Raw genomic sequence first — 26,071 nt, 5'->3', positions numbered from 1 at the left:
CCAATAAACTTCTATGTCTCCAATTAGACAAAAAGCATCCTGAGATTTGAATGTGGATTCTGATTTTTGAGCCCCCTTTTTCCTAAAGGAAGACCACTTTTGGTCCTAATTAGAGGAAACGTTTTAGCTAGTAACATTTGCCGTCCATTGAGTCAAACAATGACACACACAGTGGCAGTGACACTTAACGGACAAACTCATGTTAGTATGCCAACTGGTTTGTGAGCAAGTTTTACTCTACAAAAGCTAAATAAAGCTCAGGGGCCGCAAAGCAGGATCGCTTTAGCATCAAGAGGCGCAATCTTTTTTACTGTTTTATAAAAATAAAAAAAAACATATAATTACTTTTTTTGATGCAAGTAGACTGTGTACACTTTTTTTTATCGTGTTTACACTCGATTTTAATACACTATGGAAACTTTATAAACATGAATAAAATAAAACGCATTTTCAGTAAATATTTCCTGTTTAACAGGTCAAAGTTACACTTATGTTTCTGCTTATAACTTTTGAACCGTACAGTGTAGAATCCCAATTATTTATTCCTATGATTCATTGGCTCATTCTGAGTCGACTGTATTGGTTTCCACCTGACTAGATTATCCGCCATGCCCAAAAATATATTTTCGGAACTCGTCCTAGAGCGTTCATCGGATCATGGCTAAATTTGTGCATTTAGCAGTTTAGTGATGGCACCACCTACTGGTCAAGATTTTTTTTTTATTTTCGATTAAAACGTTTGATTAATTGTCCTAAAATCATGAGACTGGCCTCTTTAGATTCCTTAGGTCACACAGAGTAAAGTGATAACATCTGGTTGGCCGCATTGCTCATCTGACATTTTTAATTTTGACATATCGCAATAAAACTTGGTATTTGTCAATAGCAACATGCCATGAGGGTCTCAGAAAAGTTTGGGGACAATTTAAGATATAACAAAATTGTTAAAAAATGCTTAGAACGCTAGTCCGTTTGTCCAGGAAATGTGGATTTTTAAAGGGGCAAGTGAAAGAGAATTTTACTTGTCTGACCAGACAAGCAGCCTGATTAAAATGTCAAAAATGAAAAAATAACTGGCTATATTTGATATAGCCTAGGCCTGTGTCAATTCTTACAAACTGGGCATGAAATTCAGCGGGGGATTGCGCACAATTTTTTCCACGCTTTCGTAATGTTAGAATAAGCGTGACTGATCAGTGCTACTGCTTCTCTTGCAGCATTCTGCGGCTCATTGATCAGCTCACTGTCACATTTTTGCTGAACTTCAACCTGTTAATTTGACAGGCAAATGTCATTGCACCTATATAAAAAGAGCAATCTCTATAAACAAGCTACGCAATTAAACTTTCGCTCCTGTTTATAAACAATGAAGCAGATTATAGTGCTAAAGGGGTGACATTGGAGTGATCTGATTTGCCTCACATTGTGCGGCTCATATTACAGCACCTTTCACAAGAAAGGCAGAAACAGCAAAAAATGCTCAGCTGCTGAGTGAAGAGAAACACTTAAAACAGACAACTTCATCCTTAAACACCTAGAGCTCCATCTGACATATAAAGGTATTTATTCTTCCTTTTGAATAATATACGTAAGTAGGCCTATGTACTGATTTATGTAATATAAATAATATATTAATAATATACTGTACATACATATTTAAAACATCATCCTATTATCTACCTTTAAAATATATATATATATATATATATATATATATATATATATATATATATATATATATATATATATATATATATATACTACATACTACATACTGTTTGGAATAATGTACAGAGTTTGCTCTTATGGAAAGAAATTGGTACTTTTATTCACCAAAGTGGCATCCAACTGATCACAATGTATTGTCAGGACAATAATAACGGGAAAAAATACTACTAAAATTAAAAAAAAATAACATAAAAAATAAAAATCAGAACTTCTTAAACTGCTTCAAGAGTCAAAAAATCCTCCATGTGCAGCAATGACAGCTTTGCAGATCCTTGGCATTCTAGCTGTCAGTTTGTCCAGATACTCAGGTGCCATTTCACCCCACACTTCCTGTAGCACTTGCCTTAGATGTGGCTGTCTTGTCAGGCACTTCTCACACACCTTACAGTCTAGCTGATCCCACAAAATCTCAATGGGGTTAAGATCCATAACACTCTTTTCCAATTATCTGTTGTCTAATGTCTGTGTTTCTTTGCCCACTCTAACCTTTTCTTTTTGTTTTTCTGTTTCAAAAGTGGCTTTTTCTTTGCAATTCTTCCCATAAGGCCTGCACCACTGAGTCTTCTCTTTACTGTTGTACATGAAACTGGTGTTGAGCGGGTAGAATTCAATGAAGCTATCAGCTGAGGACATGCGAGACGTCTATTTCTCAAACTAGAGACTCTGATGTACTTATCCTCTTGTTTAGTTGTACATCTGGCCTTCCACATCTCTTTCTGTTCTTGTTAGAGCCAGTTGTCCTTTGTCTTTCAAGACAGTAGTGTAAACATTTGTATGAAATCTTCAAGCATTGTATAGCCTTCATTCATTAAAACAATGATTGACTGACGAGTTTCTAGAGAAAGCCGTTCTTTTTTTGCCATTTGTGTCTCAATATTGAGCTTAAGACATGCCAGTCTATTGCATACTGTGGCAACTCAAAAACAAACACAAAGACAATGTTAAGCTTCATTTAACGAACCAAATAGCTATAATGGCAAGTGATTTTCTAGTACCAAATTAGCAATTTAGCATGATTACTCAAGGATAAGGTGTTGGAGTGATGGCTGCTGGAAATGGGGCCTGTCTAGGTTTGATCAAAAATGACTTTTTTCAAATAGTGATGGTGCTGTTTTTTACAACAGTAATGTCCCGACTACACATTGTGATCAGTTGAATGCCACTTTGGTGAATTAAAGTACCAATTTCCTTCTGAAACAGCAAAATCTTTTGGCCGTCAGTGTGTGTGTGTATAATATATATATATATATATATATATATATATATATATTTTTTTTTTTTTTTTCATTAACATAACTGATTTAGCAGCAAGGTCCCCTCCCAAGATTTCATCTGTTCATTTTCTGCACAGTTTAGTCTGGTGAGCTTAAAGGGAGAGTTGACCCAAACATTTTTATACGGTCATAACTTACTTAATGTATCGCAAACCCCTATGACATTCATTCTTTCATCCATGGACCACAAAAGGAGATGTTAAGCAGAATGTTAGCCTCAATCACCATTCACTTTCATTGAATGGAAAAAAAGATGAATGAAAATGAATGGTGACTTGGGCTAACATTCTGTCTTTTGTAATTGATTTAAATTTCTCTCTTCTGTGGGCTTGGAACAACATGAGGTCCAGTAATTGTGACAGAATTTTAATTTCTATGTGAACTTTCCTTTTAATGACCTGTTTAAGTATTTGGTTTTCCAAGTTGGTACATGATTGTATCACGTCTTGCTGGGAAACAAGTGACTGAATAAGAATATTGATGAGAATACTGCTTCTGAAACAAAATTATATTTACACCACAGTTAAAAAAAAAAAAAAAAAAAAAAAGAATTTTCTCCAGACAAGTAACTTTTTTACTCGGACAAGTGAATGACCAATTTACTTGTCAGAAGGACAAGCACATGACATTCCTTAATGTCAACCCCTGTCTGCCATTTTGAATTTAGTTGAAAACGCACCTTTTGAGCTTTCATCAGACCATGCCCAAATTTGGGTCAAATAATCATCAGAAAGTGGAGGTTGAATGATTTGCATGTATTTTTTATTTAGCGAACCGTTCACATGTAATAATTCAATGCATTCCAGCAAAGTAGCAGGAAGGGAGGCTGTATAATTTCAATGGTTGCGAGTACTGCCACAAAACTTTATTTTATTATCACAATGCCATACAAATTAGGGAGATCTTGTGCCTTGGTCAATAATGTGTAATAAGGTTGCAATTAACTCAAAATAATTAAATTCAAAAAAGAAAAAATTGCAACTCACTCCCATTTATTCACAAAAATAGGTATCCAAAATGTTCTTCTTTATTGGTTAATGAGTGTAAATGTGCAAAATCAAAGTGCTCCAGGTATACTACATGCATTCCATGAGTATATGAATGGATTTAGCAGCTCCATCAAATTCAGTATGGAACATAGAATCAGAATCGGAATCAGAATCAGCTTTATTGCCAAGTATGCTTACACATACAAGGAATTTGTCTTGGTGACAGGAGCTTCCAGTGTACAACAATACAAAACAATACAAAAACAGCAGCAAGACACAGATAATAATAAAAAATAACTATACACATACGTACATACACACACAGACACACACATACATACATACACACACATACACATACGTAGTGCAAATCTAATACAAATCTGTTATCTGTTATGTACAGTGCAAATACAATATGTTATGTACATTGCAAATGTTTTTTTAGTTTTTTTTCCAGAGGAATGAAATGGCAGAAGAGGTTGGATGTGTTGGATAAATATAAAAAAGACTGAACTGTGTATTGCACATAGTTATTGCTCAATGGGGCAATTTAACTGTTCATGAGATGGATAGCCTGAGGGAAAAAACTGTTCCTGTGCCTGACGGTTCTGGTGCTCAGAGCTCTGAAGCGTCGGCCAGAAGGCAACAGTTCAAAAAGGTAATGGGCAGGGTGAGTGGGGTCCAGAGTGATTTTTCCAGCCTTTTTCCTCACTCTGGAAGTGTATAGTTCTTGAAGGGGAGTCAGGGGGCAACCAATAATCCTCTCAGAAGTCCGAACTGTCATTTTTAGTCTTCTGATGTCTGATTTCGTAGCTGAACCAATGACAGACTCAATGACATCTGAGTAAAACTGTATCAGCAGCGCCTGTGGCAGGTTGAACTTCCTCAGCTGGCGAAGGAAGTACAACCTCTGCTGGGCCTTTTTCACAATGGAGTCAATGTGTGTCTCCCACTTCAGGTCCTGTGAGATGGTAGTGCCCAGGATCCTGAATGACTCCACTGCTGCCACAGTGCTGTTTAGAATGGTGAGGGGGGTCAGTGTTGGGTTGTTCCTCCTAAAGTCCACAATCATCTCCACTGTTTTGAGTGTGTTCAGCTCAAGGTTGTTTTGACTGCACCAGACAGCCAGCTGTTCAACCTCCCTTCTGTATGCAGGCTCATCGTCATCTCGGATGAGGCCGATGACAGTGGTGACGTCTGCAAACTTCAGGAGCTTGACAGAGGGGTTCTTGGCGATGCAGTCATTGGTGTAGAGGGAGAAGAGTAGTGGGGAAAGCACACATCCCTGAGGAGCACCAGTGCTGATTGTACAGGTGCTGGAAATGAGTTTCCCCTGTCTCACAAGCTGCTGCCTGTCCTTCAGAAAGCTGGTAATCCACTGACAGATAGACACGGGAACAGAGAGTTGGTGTCATTTATTCTGGAGTATAGCTGGGATGATGGTGTTGAAAGCCAAACTGAAGTCCACAAAAAGGATCCTTGCATATGTCCCTGGTCTTTCCAGGAGTTGCAGGATATGATGCAATCCCATGTTGACTGCATCATCCACAGACCTGTTTGCTCGATAAGCAAATTGAAGGGGATCTAGAAAGGGTCCAGTGATGTACTTCAGGTGGGCCAACACCAGTTTCTCAAATGATTTCATGACCACAGAAGTCAGGGCGACAGGTCTGTAGTCATTAAGTCCTGTGACTTTTTGGTTTCTTTGGGACAGGAATAATGATTGAGCGTTTGAAGCAGCATGGGACTTCACACTGCTCCAGTGATCTATTGAAGATCTGTGTGAAGATGGGGGCCAGCTGGTTAGCACAGGATTGAAGACACGCTGGTGAGACGCCATCTGGGCCTGAAGCTTTCCTCGTCTTTTGTTTCCGAAAGACCCAGCTCACACCATCTTCACAGATCTTAAGTGCATGTTGAGTAGCAGGAGGTGGGAGGAGGGGGGGTTGCAGGAGGTGTTGGTGTTTGTGTGAAGTGAAGGTCAGAGTGGGTGTGGGGTGTGAGATTGGGCCTTTCAAATCTGCAGTAGAACACATTCAGGTCGTCAGCCAGTTGTTGGTCCACCACAGGGTTGGGGGTAGGAGTCCTGTAATTTGTGAGTTGTTTCATGCCACTCCACACGATGCAGGGTCGTTAGCTGAAAACTTGTTTTTCAGCTTCTCAGAGTATCTTCTTTTAGCCACTCTGATTTCCTTGTTCAGTGTATTCCTGGCCTGATTGTACAAGACTTTATCCCCACCCCTGTAAGCATCCTCTTTGGCCTGACGAAGCTGCCTGAGCTCTGCTGAAAACCACAGTTTGTCATTGTTGAACTTTAAATAAGTCCTAGTAGGAATGCACATATCCTCACAGAAACTGATATATGATGTAACAATATCTGGGAGCTCATCCATATTTGTGTCTGCAGCCTCAAAAACACTCCAATCCGTGCAATCGAAGCAGGCTTGTAGTTCCAGCTCTGCTTCATTGGTCCATCTCTTTACAGTCCTTACTACTAGCTTGGTTGATTTTAATTTCTGCCTGTAGGTTGGAAGAAGATGAACCAGATAGTGATAAGAGAGTCCCAAAGCTGCTCTAGGGACAGAGCGATATGCATCCTTTATTGTTGTGTAGCAATGATCCAGTATGTTCCTGTCTCTGGTGGGGCATGTAATGTGCTGTTTGTATTTGGGCAGTTCACGTGTGAGATTTGCTTTGTTAAAATCCCCAAGAATAATAATAACTGAGTCCGGGTATTGTTGTTCTGTGTCTGTGATTTGATCAGTCAGCTGTTGCAGCACTGTGTTCACACACGCATTTGGCACGATATACACACTCACCAGAATAAACGAGGAAAACTCCCGCGGCGAGTAGAACGGCTTACAGTTAATAAAGAGCGCTTCCAAATTAGGACAGCACATCCTCTTTACTGTTGTTACATCTGTACACCAACTGTCATTGATGTAAAAGCATGTTCCACCGCCTCTCATTTTCCCCGTTAACTCCGCGATGCGATCTGCTCTGAACAGCTGAAAGCCCGGCAGATGTAACGCGCTCTCCGGAATGGCTTCACTCAGCCATGTTTCTGTGAAGCACAAGGCAGCAGAGTTTGAAAAGTCCTTGTTTGTGCAGGTGAGGAGATGTAGTTAGTCCGTTTTGTTAGGAAGAGAGCGGAGATTCTCTAGATGAATACACGGCAGCGCTGTTCGAAAGCCGTGTCGACGGAGCCTGACCAGCGTGCCTGCTCGTCTCCCTCGCCTGCGTCTCCTAGCACATTTAAACAACACAGCCGCGCCTCTGACTAAAATGTGCAGCAAAACGTCAGAATATTCAAAAACCGAGAAGAGGTTGTCTGGTATATGCTGCCGAATGTTCAGCAGTTCGTCCCTGGAAAAACTGACTGGAAAAAGATTACTAAACACAGGACAAACAAACAAAAACAACAAAAGAAGAGCTACACACCGAGGCGGCCATCCGCAGCGCCATCTTGACCATCTTAGTAGTTGTAAGCTTCCATTTTTAGACACTCAAGTTTGGATAATCAATGGGATCTTATCCACTACACTATATCCAGGGCTGTCACTGCTGTCTTTAAATGTCGAACACGGCTTTAGAGAGCTTCCGCATGAGAGAGCATTCTCTTCAGATCCAGGGAACGGGTAATCGCATTGCCGTCATGACCCTCACTCTCCACCAGCCTGTTAAATGCCAAGCCGCTGGAAAAAGAAAGGAAAGGTGCGTGCGGCCACGTGATGGCCACGTGGTTACCTGTTCCCTGGACCTGAAGTGACAGTGCTCTCTAGAGCTGCGCTTGGCATTTAAGGACAGCAGTGACAAGGTACCATTATGTGACACATCAGGTGCGTTTCATTCCGCTGTCAGCTATGTATTTAAGTTCTGTCCCAATACTTATACTAGAAACACTGATTATATTGTTATATTTTATACTGTTGTATAATACACCAGGGTGCTATTACCACTATTTAGTGTAAATAAATAGCATCTACCATACCTTAATTTTGGTAATTTAATTATTGTTATTCATTTGCGCAGAATTTCATTAAAAATAGGCTAATTTATTAATGTGTGTATAAGTTTGTTTAAAAAAAAAAAAATTTAAAAAAAAAATTATATTATTTATATATTATTTTTTTGTACTTTTGAATTGCTGATAAACCACAGTTGATATTTTGCCTTTTTAAGCTTTATGCTTTTTTAATAAATAGACATGTTTATCTGCACAATTTTAAGCTTGCTTAGTTATTGATGTTGGGTGTTTTTAGATAGGTGTACATGTAGGCAGGGGGTCCTCATTTTGAAAATCTGCTTAGGGCTCCCAAAATGCTAGGACTGGACATGTCTCCATGTCTTTTCTTTAAAACTAATGCAATATTTATGATAGATTTGACAGGTTCCTTTGGACTATTGATGTGCATATAGCTGGGCTCTGAGGGAAGTGCTATTAACACTTATTGCAAATATGTAATTATTTGGCTATACTGAACCAGTGGTAGGGAGCCCCCTGGTGGTCGACCAGCTAGTGAAATTGTTGTAATGTTTTTTACCACAAAAACAATTTGAATGTTTGTTCCTCTTCCATTCAATTTGTGAATACGATACTTTTTCACTACCCTGTTGGCTAGTGGACATTGTTCTTGTGCGTGTAAATCAGTAGCACAATGTTATGGAATACAATTTCCATAGCGTCAGCTACTGACGCAGCACCGAATTGACCGAAAGGGAACATCTCGGTTATGACTGTAACAATGGTTCCCTCAAAGGAGGGAACGAGACTCTGCGTAGCTTGCCACACTATTGATTTCTAGCTGTTAAGGAACTGAGAAATGGCTATTTCCTTCAGTCAAAAAATCCTGACAAAATGGAGATGTGCTCCGGTTTATACGCTCGCAATGACATGCATAAAAGAGGCAGAGCGGCAAGTACCATCTGCCATTAAAATTAGCATGATTCCATATGGGCTTCAGAGATCGGCACTCCTGGGAGAAGTTCCCATAGTGTCAGCTACTGTAACAGCATCTAGATCCCTCCTTTCAGGGAACCAAGGTTACATTTTGGCTAATTTGAGTGTGCTTTCAGCTACCAATAAGAGTACAGTATTCTCAGCTCCAATTAACACATTTTACTATTTTGAAATCGCTTTCACCGAATTCCACAGAGTTTCCCAAACAATCAAGGCAGAAAATGTGAAAAAGGTCAGCAGATCCCGTCTGGGCCTGGTTTCAAGTAATTGTATTGTTACAAGGAATTATACTTTTTAAACTGTTTTTTTCTAAACTAAGCATCGAGGGTGCTAAACCTCATCCACATTTAATATTTAGATGATGGCAACATCAAGTGGGCCACAAAAATACATTTAGAGAGCAACATGTTGAGCAGAGCACAAGTACAAATATGTATTCATTATCAGGGGCATTGTTACAGAAATTTCTAAGGTCATCCCACCACTAAGGTCATCACCACTGGGGACTGAGAAATAATTATAATATAAGAGCTTAATTTTGCTTGACCGAGGTGCAAAGAAAACATTTGTAGAAGGACATGTAAAATGACAGCTCTAAGACCAAGCAGAAGCCTCTGTCAACCAGCAGAAAAACACTATATAAACACTATATAGCAAACATAGACCATTGGTAAATCTGGCCTCTCCGATACCAAAATTAACTCACCACTAAGAACAATGATGTCAAACTCCCCATTGTTGAGGGGCTGGTCCCAGTATGAGATGCATGCTCTAAAGCAGCCTTTCTTCCTGAAGGTGAGCCTCATCAGAACCTGACACTGCGGCTTATTTAATGATACAGAAGTACAATAGTAATCCTCTGAGCTCTCCTCCTCCACTGTGCCTAACTGTGAGAACAAAGAAATATAGAGATGTAAATGGAATTCAGCAAACTGTAAAGGACCAACAACTTGTTTGAAATGCTTTCATCCTAGTACTGACACAAACAAGATCCAAAATAAACACGAAGAGTCAAATGCGAGTAAAAATGTATTTTTGCGAGTAAGTAAATGGAGGTACTCGACAGTTGGCCGGTAACTATATTAGAAACTGCAACATAATACATAATGGTTTAAATATAAAAGTAAGAAAAATTATTTGACCTTTGCTAATGTAAGTGACATGTGATAAAACGTCTACTTACTTCTTCTAACGACATTATAAAATTTGCCAACAGCTGTTTAGCTAGGAAAAACGTTTTTAACTCCATGTGGTGACACACATGTGAAATATTCCTTGCATTAAGGCACCAAAACAAAAATGAGGAACAAAATCCAGATGGTATAGTTTTACCAAGAGACTGGCTCATCTTGTATACAATGCTACAAATGACATGATTACCTACGCATTTCGTCACAAATATCCACTGAGAAAACAGCATTTTCATTTAATTGTCATAGGAATAAAAATTTTGTTTTAATAAAAATAATACAAAATACAGTCTCATGGACAGTAAAAGTTTATTTTGGAGCCTGTACATAAACATCCAAGGTTTACTTAATCTGAGCTAAAAACTCACTAAACTAAAAAGTATTAGGTATGCAGTAAATGTACTTACTGAGTGGACATGCATGTTGTAATTGACCTCATCCACAAGTGAGACAGAATTACTGGTGGGGTTGCCGTACTCATCGCGTGGTTCTATCTGCAGTGTGTGCTGCTGACCATAGGTCAGCACCAGTGTGGAGAAGTGATATGCTATCTTTGTTTTGGATGGCACTACTGTACCTGCAAGACATGTATGCATTAATTAAATCAACACAAACTGTTCATTTTGACTGAGAGATTAAAAAACTCTGACAAATTGTCCACTGCAGCTCATACTTCTTTTTTAATAGACAACATTTACAGCCAGTTTTATTTTCTTATGTGTTTCTACTAGCATCTGTTTGGATGTACATATTCATATGGAAATTATAGTCAGATAATGTCATGCAGGGGTTTTCTTTCAAGTCGGTCTCTTTGAAGCTGTGAAACCCATTACTATCACGGCAATTTTATTTGCAGATGGCGTTAGGCGCTCCGGCGCCCAATGTGCGCGTCCTCATGGGCATATAAACTGGAGCACAGCGCCATTTCATCAGAATTTTTTTCTCTTCAGGGTCCGATTGACATCTCTTGTCCTCTGAAATCCAGACTCATCGCTTTGTTGTTTGGAATTGCACCGCTCAACAGCGAGTGAATTGTTTATAGTGTCTCCTTTGAACCCTTCCGTGTTCTATATTGTGTATTCAAGTGTGTTTCTTTACAATAGGGGTTGCACGACTACTGATTTTTAAGTCGACAAGTCGAGCCATTAGTCATGTCAAATTTGACTAGTCATGACGTCATTCCACCTACAAACCCCCGCACATCTGACCTCAGCCCACCGCAAAAATCCCACTCCCCAATCCATACAATTACAACACAACTATGTTCCAACTATGTTCGCAACAATTTAATGGGTTTTAGCTAGTTATATGTATTTACTAAAATATCAAGTAGCTATATGTCGTCAGGCATTAGACAGCCAGCTAGACTATGCCTGGGGTCCTTTAGGTTGCCATGGAAATGCACACTGGAGTTTGACACCTGGGGGGATAATAATGAGCGACTAGTCGACTTCAGGCTGACGGTGTCGAATAAGTTAGTTGTTGTCGACTAGTCTATGCAACCCCTAATTTACAGTTAATAGAAACAAAAAGAGCTTTTTGCTTAAAGACGTCTTTGTAAAGATGCTGTTTTGCACGTTTCCCCACATGTAAGCAATGTATTGCTCTGTCTGACGGACACGAGCACTACCTTGTTTGCCTGAGCCAAGCTCATGCGGAAGCAGTGCTCGGTGAAACTGATTGCGTTCATTGTAAGCACATGATACTCAAGTCGTTTCACCTCAGCATGCTTTCTTTCTCAAAACCTTCTTTCTCCCACTATACTTCTTCTGTGGCTCCCGGGAAGGTTCTCGACTTGATGAGCTGTTTTTACTGAATTGGCACCACTCTGAGTCCTGCCATCCAGTGCTGTTCTTTCCCCAGCTGCATGACCAGCTGGTCAAGACATTGTGTGCTCCATACTCAACGAGACCGCATGTCTCCGGTGCATCTGCCTCAATGTCGCTTGATCATGCCACGCTTAGAGGCTATATTGAGCTTCCCCCAGTCGCACAGTCACGGCTTACTTGTGCCTGCCCTCTTCCACACTAGTGTGATAATCTAAGCCGCTGCATCCATCCAAGCAGTGTAGGCTCAAGTTTGAACTAGTAGGTAAGTCTTGCGCTTCGGCTGGTCAGACTGGTTTGGCCCTTCACACCATGGCGGTCCTACAAGCCTACCAAGCTGAACTACTAAGGGACGTGGATGAAAATGGCCTTGACCCAGAGTCCTTCAAAGAGCTGCGTCGCTCCACAGATATCGCACACTGGGCTACCCATGTCACCGCCGAGGCTATTGGCAGATCTATGGGAACTCCATTGAGCGGCATGTCTGGCTTTATTTGTCAGAGCTTCACAACAAGGACAAAGCCATTCTGCCATTCTTGCCATTGACTGTACTAAAAGAGTTTAACAAAGCAGTCGGAGTGTGCATATGTCGAATGTGTTTGTATTTGTTTGCGGTCAAATAAGTATACTTTGAAAAGCTGAGCGCTTGGCCGTGTGCGAGATGATGCAGAATGTGGAAAAACAAAGTATACTCGAGCCTTTACACATACTCTCCTTTGTGCTACTGGCTACTCGCTTTAGCTTCAGTCAAACATGTTGGGGACCTTTGGCTTGTCGGTCAGGGACTCTTTTTTAGAGTTTCAGGCTGTCTCTCTTGTTTAGAGTTGCATACAGTGTCTCATGGGTGTTAAGGGTCATTCCACCAGGAAAATGGCCTCCTCCTGGGCGTGGGCGAAGGCCATGTCCTTAGAGGACATCTGTCTGGCTGCAGGCTGGGCCTCCCCCAACACCTTTGCCAGCTTCTATTACTTGGATGTTTCCTCCCTCTCTTCCCACATTTTGACTGCAAAGGAGGGTTGATATATCAATGTTACATTACCCTACTTGGCTAGTGTCATTGATTATGTTACTGGACTAGTCTCATGGCCATGTCGTCTTCTCTCTTCAGCACTGTTTGCGGAGAGTATTTATTTTCATGTTTCACTACCCCATAGGCTAGTGTCATTGTAGTACATTCCTGGTCTTTCAACAGTCTATCTCTTCCCTTCCCATTGTGTGTGAAGAAGAGTTTTCTGAACAATGTTTCGCTACCCAGAATGGCTTGTGTCATTGTTATACCATTACCACAAATGGTTTATTTGTTCTCCCTCTTCCTTCCTATTTTTCAATATGAAGGGAGTTTATATTAATGCTTTTGACCACCCTGTTGGCTAGTGGCCATTGCCTTTGTGCGTGTAAATCAGTAGCTCATCACTATGGTATTTTCCCATAGCATCAGCTACTGACGTAGCATCGAAGTGACAGACTAGAAATCGGACATCTCGGTTACGACTGTTCCCTTGGCTCCCTGAAAGGAAGGAACGAAACGCTGCATAGCTTTGCTGCACTACTGATTTCTCACTAAGGGACCGAGAGATGCTCCTCCCTTCAGTTGAAAAATCCGGATTAAATGGTGCTCTACTCTGGTTAATATGACCATGATGATGCGTGTACTGGTGGAGGAGCGCCAAGTGCCATCTGCCAATAAGATTGCCATGATTGAAAGGGGTTTCAGGGGGTTCCTGCGAGAAGCTCCCATTGCATCAGTTACTGACACAGCATCTGCTGAAGAAAACGGGAGAAAACTCTGTGCCATGCATAGACATAAATTAGAAGACTTTTCAATCCACACATCATTTACTGTAGTAACAATTCAACAACTGTATTAACTATGGTATTTTGGCAGTGACACATATGATAGTTTCTAAATGTATTTAGACTACTCTTTTTCATTACAAAAATGCCATATTTTTTTATTATATTTTTTATAGAAACCATAGTTACTAACCATGGTAGTGAGGAGCCATGCATTTTACCTTTGGTTACCATGCATCCCAACCTCAGTACTAATGCTTCACTGTCACATATGCATTTCAGTGCACAAAATGTGCAATATTATTGGTAACTGCATGGGGGCTACCAAATCAGGTGCTGGTGCCACACTTTCAGTCGGCCCTTTGAGGGCACACATAACGCTGATGTGGACCAGGCTGACATTTAGTTTGACACCCCTGGAATAAAATGAGTCAAAGAACTGAAAGAATAGGAGGTTAGCTCAGGACTACTCTCAAAACACATCCCACATCAAGCTAACAGCATTTTACCTGGTTGGAATATCTTGTAGTAAGGGCTGTAGGCCACATTCAAGCCACCAAGTTTAACAGCTACCTCGTAGCGTCCAGCCTTACGCACTGTGAAGGCCACTTTGACTATGTTGGATTCTGGCTCTTGAAGGACCTCCTGAGTGACAGGGACTTCTAAAGCCAACTCTATGTGAGTGATGTTCACCCTCAATCCCACAGGTCTGTGTGCTGGGAACGGCTGGCCATTTTTGTAAAAGAGCTAGAAAAAAGATTTCATAGCAACTAATCACTGCATAGATACAAACTGTAGGCTTTTTCAATTGAACTGCAGGATGAAAGAGGCAGCAACTGTATAGTCAGTAAAGGTTGTAATGTACGGAGCGTAAGGATCTCTAATAGAACCCGTTTACACCTGGTATTACAGGAATAGTCCACCCAAAATGTATAATTTTCTCATCATTTACTTACCCTTATGCCTTCTTAAACTGGTTATGATTTTCGTTTTTCTGCAGAACACGAACGGATATATTTGAATGGAGATATGAGGTGTTTTTGTCCACACAATGCAAGTCAATGGGGTCCATCATTTTCAAGCTCCAAAAAGGACATAAAGGCAGCATAAAGGTAATCCATACAACTCAAGTGGTTTAATCCATGTCTTCTGAAGAAAAACGATTGGTTTTGGGTGAGAAATGGACCAAAAATGTAACAAAATTTACAGTGCTCTGCGCATATTCCAAGAGTGAGGAAGTGTAACTGAGCTTTATGATCGTGCCAAGGAGACAGCAAATGTTAAGATTTTTAATGAAAAAGGATTTACATTTTGGTCTGTTTCTAACCCAAAAAAAAAAAAACGTTCTTATCGCTTCAGAGGGCATGGATTAAACTAGTCGAGTTGTATGGATTGCCTTTATGTCCTTTTTGGAGCTTGAAAGTGTTGGACCGCATTGACTTGCCATCATAAAATCTAATTTTGTATTCTGCAGAAGAAAGTAAGCCATACAGATTATCAATTATGGGTGAACTATTCTTTTAAGATACATTTTGGGCAACCTGATCACAAGTTGACAGCATTAAATAAAGGTGTAAATGAGGTCAAAAACATTTTGTGATCACTCAAACCACATTCAGAGTTAGTCTAATGCATATGACTACATTTGAACACTTTTGTAGTGTAAAAGTTAATCCATCCCGATATGTACCTGACAACAGAGTAGAAAATAAGTGTTTTAAATGATCTGTTATTTGTAGCCTAAAAGAAAATAACAATCAAACAATGGGAAAAGTGCATATATATATCCATTCACAATCTACACCTAGACAAAAAAATTTTTTTGTTGTTTTTTACACAGATACACATACACCTGTTGTGTAGTGCATTGCATTAATCACATTCATTGCCTCTCTCACCATTTAGTCATGTATTCTTAATTTATTGCTTATTTTATTAGTATTCTATTATCCTTTAATAGGGTAATATATTACTTTTTATTCTGCTCATTACATTTGCACTCCGAATCTACACCATCACACACCCCACGTGGGTATTGTGTGTATACTGTGATTTGTTTTGTTTACTGTATTGTACATCATGTCTGTTGTGTGTATATTATATATTGCATTTTGTACATTCATTAAATGTATGGTGTATTGTATTTCAAGTGTATATTCTGTTTATTACACATATATTTGTGATCTTTGAACAAACCAAAGTCAAATTCAACAAAGTGCACTTACATGGGCAATAAACATGAATTCTGATTCTGAGATTAAAATAAAATTACAATCGAAAATACCAGTGTGCCGACTTATTGGTCACCTGTACTCTGAAACTCATGGTTTGGCCCACTTCCTGTGGCTCCTTCCAGTCCCAGGACACTTTGCATGAGCGTGGGTCCAGATAGTTACCCCGCACATAGTCATAGATACTGCGGTCCCCATGTCGGGCAGGGTCGTCATTCTGTAAGAAGCTGACCACACGAGCAGCAAGCTCACACAGGAACTTGATGGTGAAGACAAATGCGATGATGGAAACAGTTATTCCACCTAGAGTTGAATGACGTTAAGAGATTATGAGTAAATTTAGAAGTAGAGTTTATAAATTCATGCACTATAGAAACTATGTTTCCAGACAATAAAACTAAATGAAGCAACTCACAAACAACATGAAAAAATAAATCATGTCCTTAAAACAGCTGTCATAATAGATGCAAATAATTACATCATGCTGCAAAATCACATTAAAAGGAACCGATAGATGAACATGTCAGCATAAAATTTGTGGCAACAGGCATTTTGGAACTACATAATTAAGCTAAAAAAAAAAAAAAAAAAGGTCAGGTGATGGACTCACCAATCACGTAAAACATGAGGTCCCTTATCAGAAAGCACAGTGCAACAGTACAGCCAAATATCAGAGCTCCTGCTGAGAGGTGAGACATTAAAATACTTAATGTAAATCAAAGCACCATGATCAATCATAACAACATCACCCATTTATTTTGCAATAACAATAAAGTTACTAGAGCAGAATCAGAAACAAAATAAAGTACTACCAGTAAAAGACAGGTATTGTCGGTTACAATGGACAACAAGTGGGTGTGAGCAACAGGGAGGTACCAAAAATCATGATCATGCTTCTTGACCTAGTCATCCATGTCACAGGCGTGAAAGATTTGGGAGAACTCTTTTCTCACAAAAGAATGCATGTCTGGTTTAAAACCCTGACCATACACAGAGCACACAAATACAATGCTAAAGAATAAAATAATATTAGAGTTACATGGAGTTTCAAGTTTTGTTGAGGGACACTATTAAAGAATTCACTTGCTACTTGAGTTACTAATATATATTATGCACTTAACATACAGCAAGCAACCTAATTCTTCCACAAGCATACACCTGCTCGGTGTCTTCTTGCATTAAGTCCTTGATTTTGTTCAGAGTCTTGAACAAAATCAAGAACTTAATGCAAGAAGATTTTCTTTAAAAAATATGAGAGGTGCTTGTCTGCGCAAAACTCGCCATCATAATGCTAGGGTTTTGTTAGTGGTTGCAAGGGCATGCCATGCAGATACTAAGGAATTGTATGTGGCCACCAAGGTGTTCTGAGTAGTTGCTTACTGGCTTAAGTCAAAAGAGCCTACCCCCAAGTTACTGTGGCCCCATTACACCTGGCATTAGCATACGTTTTCGGAGATCGGATCACAATCAGATGGCACTTCACCACATTACATGCTAGATGGAACTACACCCAAAATGTAATGCAATCAGATGGTGATCGGATCACTAAAACCACATTCGGAGGTGGTCAGAGATGGATTCTGATCACATTCAAAGAAGGTGTAAATGCAAATGCATTTTTGTTATCCGAATACAAAAACAAGTAATTAATTATGTAGCACTTTATTAAGAACACCTGTACACCTACTTATTCATGCGATTATCTAATCAGCCAATCATGTGTCAGCAGTCCAATGCGTAAAATCATGCATATATGGGTCAGGAGCTTCAGTTAATGTACACATCAACCATCAGAATGGTGATCTCAGTGATTTGTACCGTGGCATGACTGTTGGTGCCAGACGGGCTGGTTTGAGTATTTCTGTAACAACTGAACTCCTGGGATTTTCATGCACATCAATCTCTAGAGTTTACTCAGATTGGTACCAAAAACAAAAAAAACATCTAGTGATTCAAGCTTTGCAAAGAAAATGTTATTGAAAGATTGGGCAGTTAACCCTTAAATGCATGGTAATTTTCCCAAACACCATTACATATTCGGGTCTTTAGAGACCCGGCACTTATATCTATCAAAAATGGATGTATAAAATGCCCAGACAGTGTAAAACTTTACACTATTTCCAAGACAATTAAAAAAGAATAAAATATATTTTGATATATTTTGATGTTTTATTTTTCATAAATTAAAGCGATAATGCAACAAATCAAGAATAGGATTCATTATTTTCAAACAGAAATTTCATGAGATGCAACTTATGTGTAGCTTATGTGTATCTTGTGTATTTTCTCAGGCAATATATAGATGCACAACTTACATTATTTCATAGTAAACGTGTCGGCAATGCTGACGAAGGTCGTTGCTGTCATGGAGGATCTTGCTGTAATACATTGATCGATCACTGCCATGGAGACTAAATTCACTGAGATTGTTACAAGAGTGGCGGATGTTGAGAAACGGATCGATTATCTGGAGTCATCGGAGAGGGAATTAGCTGCTAACACGCTAGCGACCAAGGCAGACTTGGAGCGCGTCTAGGAAAAGTTGGAAGACTTGGAGAATCGTAACCAGCGAAACAACATCTGAATCGTTGGAATTCCTGAGGACGAAGAAGGCCAAGATATGGTGAAATTCCTAGACGGGCTCTTCCCGAGTCTGCTCAACATAACAGGCCATAAACTGGAGCTCACAAAGTTCCGGCTCAGAGATCCCCGGAGGGAGACAGGCCACGATCAATTCTGGACAAATTTCTGAGATCATCTGATAAATATCTCGTGTTAAGTGAGGCGAGGAGTAAAGGAGGGCTTTCTTGGAAGAACCACAGCATTTTCTTGTTCCCAGAATTTGCGAATTTGACAAGAGAGAAACGTGATAGATTCAAGGAATGCAAGAAACTCTTACATCAACAGAAGGTTGCTTTTGCACTGATGATCCCGGCCAAATTGCGAATAGATACTAAGGATGGCCGCAAAATATTTACATGCCCACATCAAGCGATGTCCTTCATAAAGTCAATGACTAAGAAAGTTATTTGTGGTTCTCATGTTGCAGCCGAGTGGGCCTGACTCACTGAACATTCACTTGACTGTCCGAGGAAGCTGAGCGCCTTTTTTGTTTCTTTTTGTGCTTATGCCTCCTATTGGTTGGAGTTTGTTTTATAGATTATTTTCTGTTGTGTAATTCTGTCTCACAAAATTTGTATAGAAGCACCGGATTTGAGCAATCTGACAGCAAAGTTGTCGCAGGGGCTCTCGTAGGCGTACATGGACTGTTTGAGTTTAGAGGGATAGATGCCAGTTGGTGCTGTCATGCACATTTTTCTTATTTCTGTTTTTTTTGTTCTGGGGGATTTTCGGGGGTTTGATTGTTGCACTAATGTTGTAATGTGGTTGTTATCATTTTATTTTTGACACACAATCTATTTTTTCTAATGTCAAAATGTCAAATGTTAATATAAGTGGATTTTCTCTCCCCACATGGAATGTGAATGGGTTGGGGCACCTCATAAAAAGAAGGAAGGTTATTTCTTTTCTTAAATGTAAGAAATATGATACAGTGTTTCTTCAAGAAATGCATCTTTCCCCACAGGAAGCTGAAAAATTTGGGAAGATATGGGTGGACATGCTTTCTTTAGTGCTGTCACAAGTAAGAGCAGGGGAGTCATTACACTGATAAGTAAGCATCTACAATTCAAATGTCTCAAACAGATTAAAGATATATTAGGAAGAGTCGTGATTGTTTTAGCAGAAATTCAGGGGCAAAGTTTGATTTTGGCTAATGTTTACGCAGATAACGCTGATGATCAGGGCTTTTTATAGATTTTGAAGGGATGTTGCAAGCCGCTGGCACCCCTCATGATATAATATTGGGAGGAGACTTCAATTTGATGGACTCACATCATAGTGAAGCAAAAGTTTGCAAGCCCCCTAGAGCAACAGTAACACTTCACAGGATGTGTAAAAATCTTGGTCTTACAGATATTTGAAGACTTTTGAACCCATCTGGTTGGGAATATACATTTTATTCATCAGTCCATAAGATTTATTCTAGAATAGATTTATATATTCGGCTTGGGAGGCACTTAAGGCAGTTCTTAGGGGCCGGATCATACAGTATGCGTCATTCACAAAAAAATCCAAAGCACGAGAACTCGTGGAGTTGGAAGAGAATATTAAAAGTTCAGAGGCAGAGCTGAAGCGCCGAATGTCGTCTGATGGCCTCAGAGAATTGACTCGATTGAAATACTATTTTGTCACGGAAGGTGGGGTTTTGGCTATTCATGACAAGACAGTCATATTTTGAGTCGGGGGACAAAGCAGGGAAGTTTTTGGCTAGATATATTAAGCAGAGAGAGTATTTTTCCATTCCCTCAGTGAAATCTGCTGGTGATGAAATATTTACCGCAGCCATTGATATTAATAATGCTTTTAAAGAATTCTATATTGATCTCTATAGTTCCACATCTTCGTCTACTGATGAAGACATTAGAACTTTGTGGAACCATTAGAACTCCTTAAACTGACGAATGAGCATATAAATTCTCTTGATTCTGAGATAACCTTGGAGGAGCTTGACAAGGTAATTAAGGCCTTGCCTACAGGCAAGGCTCAGGGGCCAGATGGCTTTGCCGCTGAATTTTTTAGATCATATGCTACAGAACTGGCTCCACTTTTGTTAGAAGTTTACACAGAATCACTAAAGAATGGAAAGCTTCCGCCAACCATGACACAAGCCCGGATCAGTCTGATTCTTAAAAACGACAAAGATCCAAGCGAGTGTAAGAGTTACCATCCAATTTCCCTGATCCAGCTAGACATAAAAATAGTGAAAAATTCTGGCTAACCAATTAAGTAAAGTTATGACATCTCTTATACATATAGATCAGGTGGGGTTTATTCGGGGCTGCAGCTCTTCTGATCACATTAGGCGTTTCATCAATATTATGTGGTCATTGGCGAATGATCAGACTCCGGTCGCTGCCATCTCACTTGACACTGAAAAGGCGTTTGATATGGTAGAATGGGATTATCTTTTTAAGATTTTGGAAATATACAGGTTCGGGAATCCTTTTATTGGATGGATTAAGTTACTTTATAGACACCCGGTAATGGCAGTACAAACAAATGGATTAATTTCAGATTATTTTACTCTGGATGGGGCACCCGGCAGGGTTGCCCTCTTTCCCCATTATTGTTCTGTCTTGCCCTGGAACCATTAGCAGCCGCGATAAGAAGGGAAGATGATTTTCCAGGGGTGGTGGCAGGAGGTGTGGCGCATAAGCTTTTGCTTTACGCAGATGATATTTTATTATTCGTCTCTGACCCCATTAGATCTATGCCTTGCCTCCATAGAATTATTAATTCCTTTTCTAAGTTCTGTATCTCAGGATACAGAGTCAATTGGTCTAAATCCAAAGCTTTGGCTCTGACAGCATAATGTCCAGTAACGGCTTTCCAGCAGGCGCCTCCTAGTGGCCCAAACAGGGCATTTTATTCCCAGCAAATTTGTCTGATTTAGTTAGAGTTAATTTTGGCCCCTTAATAAAAAGGTTTTCGAGCGATGTGGGCAGGTGGGCTTCATTACATTTATCTATGATTGGGAAGGTTAATGTTATTAAAATGAATTGTATTCCAAAATATAACTACCTGCTACAGTCTCTTCCTGTAGATGTCCTCCTCTTTTATTTCAAGCAATTTGATAGCATAGCAAAGTCCTTCATTTGAAATGGTAAGCGTCCTAGATTACATTTTAATAAGTTACATAGGCCGATTGACAAAGGTGGGCTAGGCTTACCCAAGATCAAATTTTGTTTTATTATTATGCATTCGGTCTCAGACATTTGGCTCATTGGTCGCTTCCACATGAGAGAGCCCCTCCCTGGTTCTGTATTGTACAGGAAGTTCTTGCCCCTATTTTGCCATTGCAAAACCTTTCTATCAAACTAATCGGAGAAGTTAAGTTACACCCCGTTATCTCGCATTTGCACTCGGTATGGACAAAAGTATCCAGAGTGTTTAAATTAGACATTTATTTAAACATTGCCTCAAGCATATGGCTGAACCCTAAATTATGTATTAATAAGTCCCCTTTCTGCTGGTCAGAGTGGATTGTGAGGGGTTTACTACACTCGGTGACCTATATGAGAGTGGAGTGTTGAGATCTTTTGAAAATTTGGTTCAACATTTTGGGATTCCCAGATCTCAGTTCTATAGGTATTTACAGCTGCGCCACCTGCTCTGTATTGTTTTTGGGAGTAGCACACACGCCCCTTTAAGTGGCAGATATTCTGGGAGTGGTGATTACTGCTTTTGGAAAAGGTCATGAGGCATCAGTGTATTACTTCCTGCTAATTCAGAGTCTGGGGGTCAGAGCTTTAACTTCTATCAAGAGATTATGGGAGAAAGATTTAAACTTGGAATTGGAGGAGGGAGTGTGGGTTAGGATTCTAAAAAACATCAAGTCTGCATCTAGAGATGCAAGGGTGCACCTTATGCAATTCAAGATTTTATATAGATTCTATTGGACCCCCTCTAGATTGTATAGGCTTGGTCTTAAAGACACACCCACCTGCTGGCGATGCCAATCAGAAGATAGAGACACAACCAATGTTTTTTGGGGGTGTGTTAAGATCCAAGAATTTTGGTTGAAGGTTCAGAGTTTTGTGTATGACGTTTTGGGCACTTGGGTTTCATTTTGCCCCAGACTCTGTATTTTGGGCGATGGGGCGGTCATAAATTTGGGGGATAAACACATAAAAAATTGGGTTCTGACCGGTATTATGATTGGCAGGCAAATTATTTTAAGGGGATGAAAGTCGGATGGAGCGCCCTAATTTCCGGAGTGGTGTGCGGAGATGGGGAGGGTGGCTGCTTTCAAGGAGGGGTCAAGCAGAAGGCTGGGGGTTCGGTATTTGTTTGATAGGAAATGGGGCAATTACTTAGTGTTTTTGGGAGACTCTCAGGGAGGGGCGGTGGTGTGAGTAGTTTAGTTTTAATTATATTTGATTATTATATTTTCTTTTTTTGTGTGTGTGTGTGTGTATTCTTATTGTGACCACAGGGGTGTTCGTTGGGGGTCGGTGATTGGGGAGGGGTAATAGTGGGGGTTAAATGTTGATTCAGTGTATATATGTTATATTTTTTCTATATGTCTATGAATCAATAAAAAATGTTCATTGAAAAAAATAAAACATGATTTTATTTAATGTTTTTTGTCGTTTTTTGTGCATCACACTATTTATAAGAGATAGATTGAAGAATACTAAAAAGGTGTGGGCACAACTCCAAAAAATGGATGAGGTACAAGGGGTGCAATTTTTGCCTGGCTAACTGTGATCGGAACGCTACTGCATTTAACATGCATTTCATATCTGGACAGTATCTGTATATTCTTTAGCTGAAATGCATTTACACCTTGCAGTTTAATGCATCCGGCCAGCCAGGTGTAAATGGGGCCTGTGATATTCTGGTCCCTAGATATGGCCTGATTTAAGAAACTCTGTAAAGGAGAATGAAATCCATCAGTATGACACTTACCAAAAGACCACTTCTCATTCAGCCGTCTCTCAGCAAGGCTGTGCACTAGCTGAATCTCGTAGTCCTGATCTCTGCTTCCCTTCGATGCCAGAAGGACCCTCACACCTGTAGACAGTTTAATGTAATCTTCGTAGTAATAGCCCCACGCTGCCAGAGAGAGCTGAAGCTGGCTGTCAAACTGTGCTAGATCATCCAGGTTAGAGCAGCCAAGGGTCTTCAGACTGCCAAGAAACAAAGAAGAGCAATTTTTTTTTATAGATGTTCATGAAACGTCTGAGCCTGTTCCACACATCCTCGACTTCTCTCTGCCATCTATTCTTGAAAACAGATACGTCAGATAAGCCGTCCTTTCCTAGGAGTCCCATAGTCCCATTTTACTATCAAAACTGTTTGCAGATGTGTTTTGCAGCTCGCGACCTGTCAATGTAGCTGCGGAAATGTCGTCAAACAAATTATCACTGTTTGTCTTTTGTCTTCTGAAACATAACATGAAAACACATGCAAAAGGAATCCTATCTCTTCATCGGGCCATTTATCGCATTGGCCAACACTGTTCTACATTTAAGCGGTTTCCCTCAGATGGAGAATGTAAGCTTGTGAATGTTTTCTGGACAGGATTTCATAACCCTGGGATAAAAGTGGTGCTAACCCACTTTCAAAATTACAAGTGTGAAACGTTGCTTTAACCGGGATAAAAAAAGCAGGGCTTAAAAAGACGATAAACTGGGGTTAAGCGCAGTGTGAAAATGGGTTTTAGAAAGTAACTTGAAAGTAAAGTCATCTGATTACTTTTGCTATGAGGTAATCCGAGTGCAATTTTAGAGAAGTAATAAGTAATCTGTATTTGATTACTTTTTTGAGTAACTTGCCCAACACTGTCAATCACTGACTCATACAATAAACTTCCCCTCTGGGGCAGAGGTCTACCGATATCGAGGGTGCCCAGAGGCTACAAAAGTTCAAACTGATTAAAATCCCAGATGCAGTGTGTTGTCCAAACAAAATCCTGATAACCAGTTAAATTAAGATTTGGTGCATAACGTGAGACTTTTGTCTATAAAAAAAAAGCCCAAAATACACCAGGAACTCACTCAAAAAGAAAAAGTCGGCATCACACTAGCCAACTCCCAAAACAAAAAAAATCAGGCAGCTTTCTTCAGAGAGGTTTGTCACACTTGCCGATCCAGAATAGTGGAGGGGTAACAAACATTCCATCTCTCTCTACGATTCCCCTTTACGTGGAGCTCGCCAAAACAACATAACATAAACAACTGTAACAGAGTGATTTAGGATTCAAAGATTTTAGCGATTCAAGGAGTTACTTTACCCTGTGGATGTGCATGATTGTGTATTTATCTCCTCGGGGCTTGCTGTAAGAAAGTGTTTGTCCATATGCACCTTTTAGGAAGTATTTAGGTTAAATAAAAACAGACTGTTCTCCCTCCACTTTCTGATTTTATTAGTAATTTTTATGTAGGATGATCCCAGGAAAAATGTGTGATGACAGAATCACTATGAATTACAATCGGAGTGTGTGATGATGTGCGGCTGAGTGCGATCGTTGATGAAAACATTCAGATCACCATGGGCCCCGTTTCCACCTGGTATTAAGATGCATTTTGGGTGATCTGATCACATGTGGTCAGGTGAGACACATCGCTGTTTACATCTGGTTGTTTAAATGTGTCTCCTATGACCACTTGTGTTCGAATTTGGAGGGGAGGGTCTCTGTTTCATGACGACATACATCAATCACTATGTCAGTGTGTTACTGCATGATTTTAAAACACAACAACGTCAGAAAAGACAAAGAAAGCGCAAAAAAAAACGGTGCTCTGTTTCTCCCAGATACGGTTGAAATTTAATCTAAGCACAAACGCAAAATGTCAAGCAGAATTATCTGTTATTTTAGTCGAATACCTGTATTAAAGGAGATTCAGGTGTTCGTGCTTGTCATCTGTGTTGATATCAGACACACTAAAGAAGATCTGTGAAGCTCGTGATTGTGTATGCATCCAGTTTTTTTATTTTTTCCTATCGGACGATTATTTCCTTCTAAAGCCGCTCGTAAACGGCAAAGTTTAAACTCAGTTAAACAAAGTTTTAGTGCAGTGGTTGATTGACTGGTGAGGGTGGTGCTTCAATGCTGCTGGGATGCATACAGGATGGATTAGTTTTCACACCTCAAATGCGATGTGGACACATGCGTTTTTGACCACTGTGACGAGGAGAAGGACATGGCCGGGCCGTAACGATGGACGCTTGGTGCTGAATCAGCCCAATCAGCCGGGAGAGGGATAAAGAGGAGCCGGGACCACCAGTTCGAGAGAGAGGGAGAGATGCACGCAGCCGCTGTGTGTGTGTGTCAATGTGTAGTTGTTTCAGTTCAGCGTTTAATGTTGTAAATAAATTCTTGTTGAATGTTAATCCGGTTCCTGCTTCCTCCTTTCCCTACCAAACAAGAGGCTTGTATGCCACACTGGTGCCGAAACCCGGGATTGGAGGAAGACACGCTGTCATGGAGTCCTTACCGCTGCCGTCCACCA

General features: G+C 40.1%; 1 protein-coding gene across 3 annotated transcripts in view; it reads right to left on the bottom strand.

Annotated features, from left to right (window-relative positions):
* Positions 1–26,071, bottom strand: part of arel1 (apoptosis resistant E3 ubiquitin protein ligase 1) — a 56,462-nt gene that overhangs the window by 23,654 nt on the left and 6,737 nt on the right. For 2 of the 3 annotated variants that reach the window (XM_051722413.1, XM_051722412.1), the window contains exons 4-9: positions 23,526–23,746; positions 16,603–16,674; positions 16,069–16,295; positions 14,271–14,508; positions 10,549–10,718; positions 9,658–9,838 (exon numbers count right to left, since the gene is read on the bottom strand). In XM_051722413.1, coding sequence (XP_051578373.1) covers positions 9,658–9,838; positions 10,549–10,718; positions 14,271–14,508; positions 16,069–16,295; positions 16,603–16,674; positions 23,526–23,746 — 1,109 coding nt within the window. The remainder of the gene's footprint in view (positions 1–9,657; positions 9,839–10,548; positions 10,719–14,270; positions 14,509–16,068; positions 16,296–16,602; positions 16,675–23,525; positions 23,747–26,071) is intronic. The other variant, XM_051722414.1, reaches the window with a different exon arrangement.

This window comes from Myxocyprinus asiaticus, chromosome 17, assembly GCF_019703515.2.
Source record: "Myxocyprinus asiaticus isolate MX2 ecotype Aquarium Trade chromosome 17, UBuf_Myxa_2, whole genome shotgun sequence".
In the NCBI taxonomy this organism is placed as follows: domain Eukaryota; kingdom Metazoa; phylum Chordata; class Actinopteri; order Cypriniformes; family Catostomidae; genus Myxocyprinus; species Myxocyprinus asiaticus.
The sequence above is the reverse complement of the archived record's forward strand: the minus strand, read 5'-3'. Positions and strand labels throughout refer to the sequence as shown.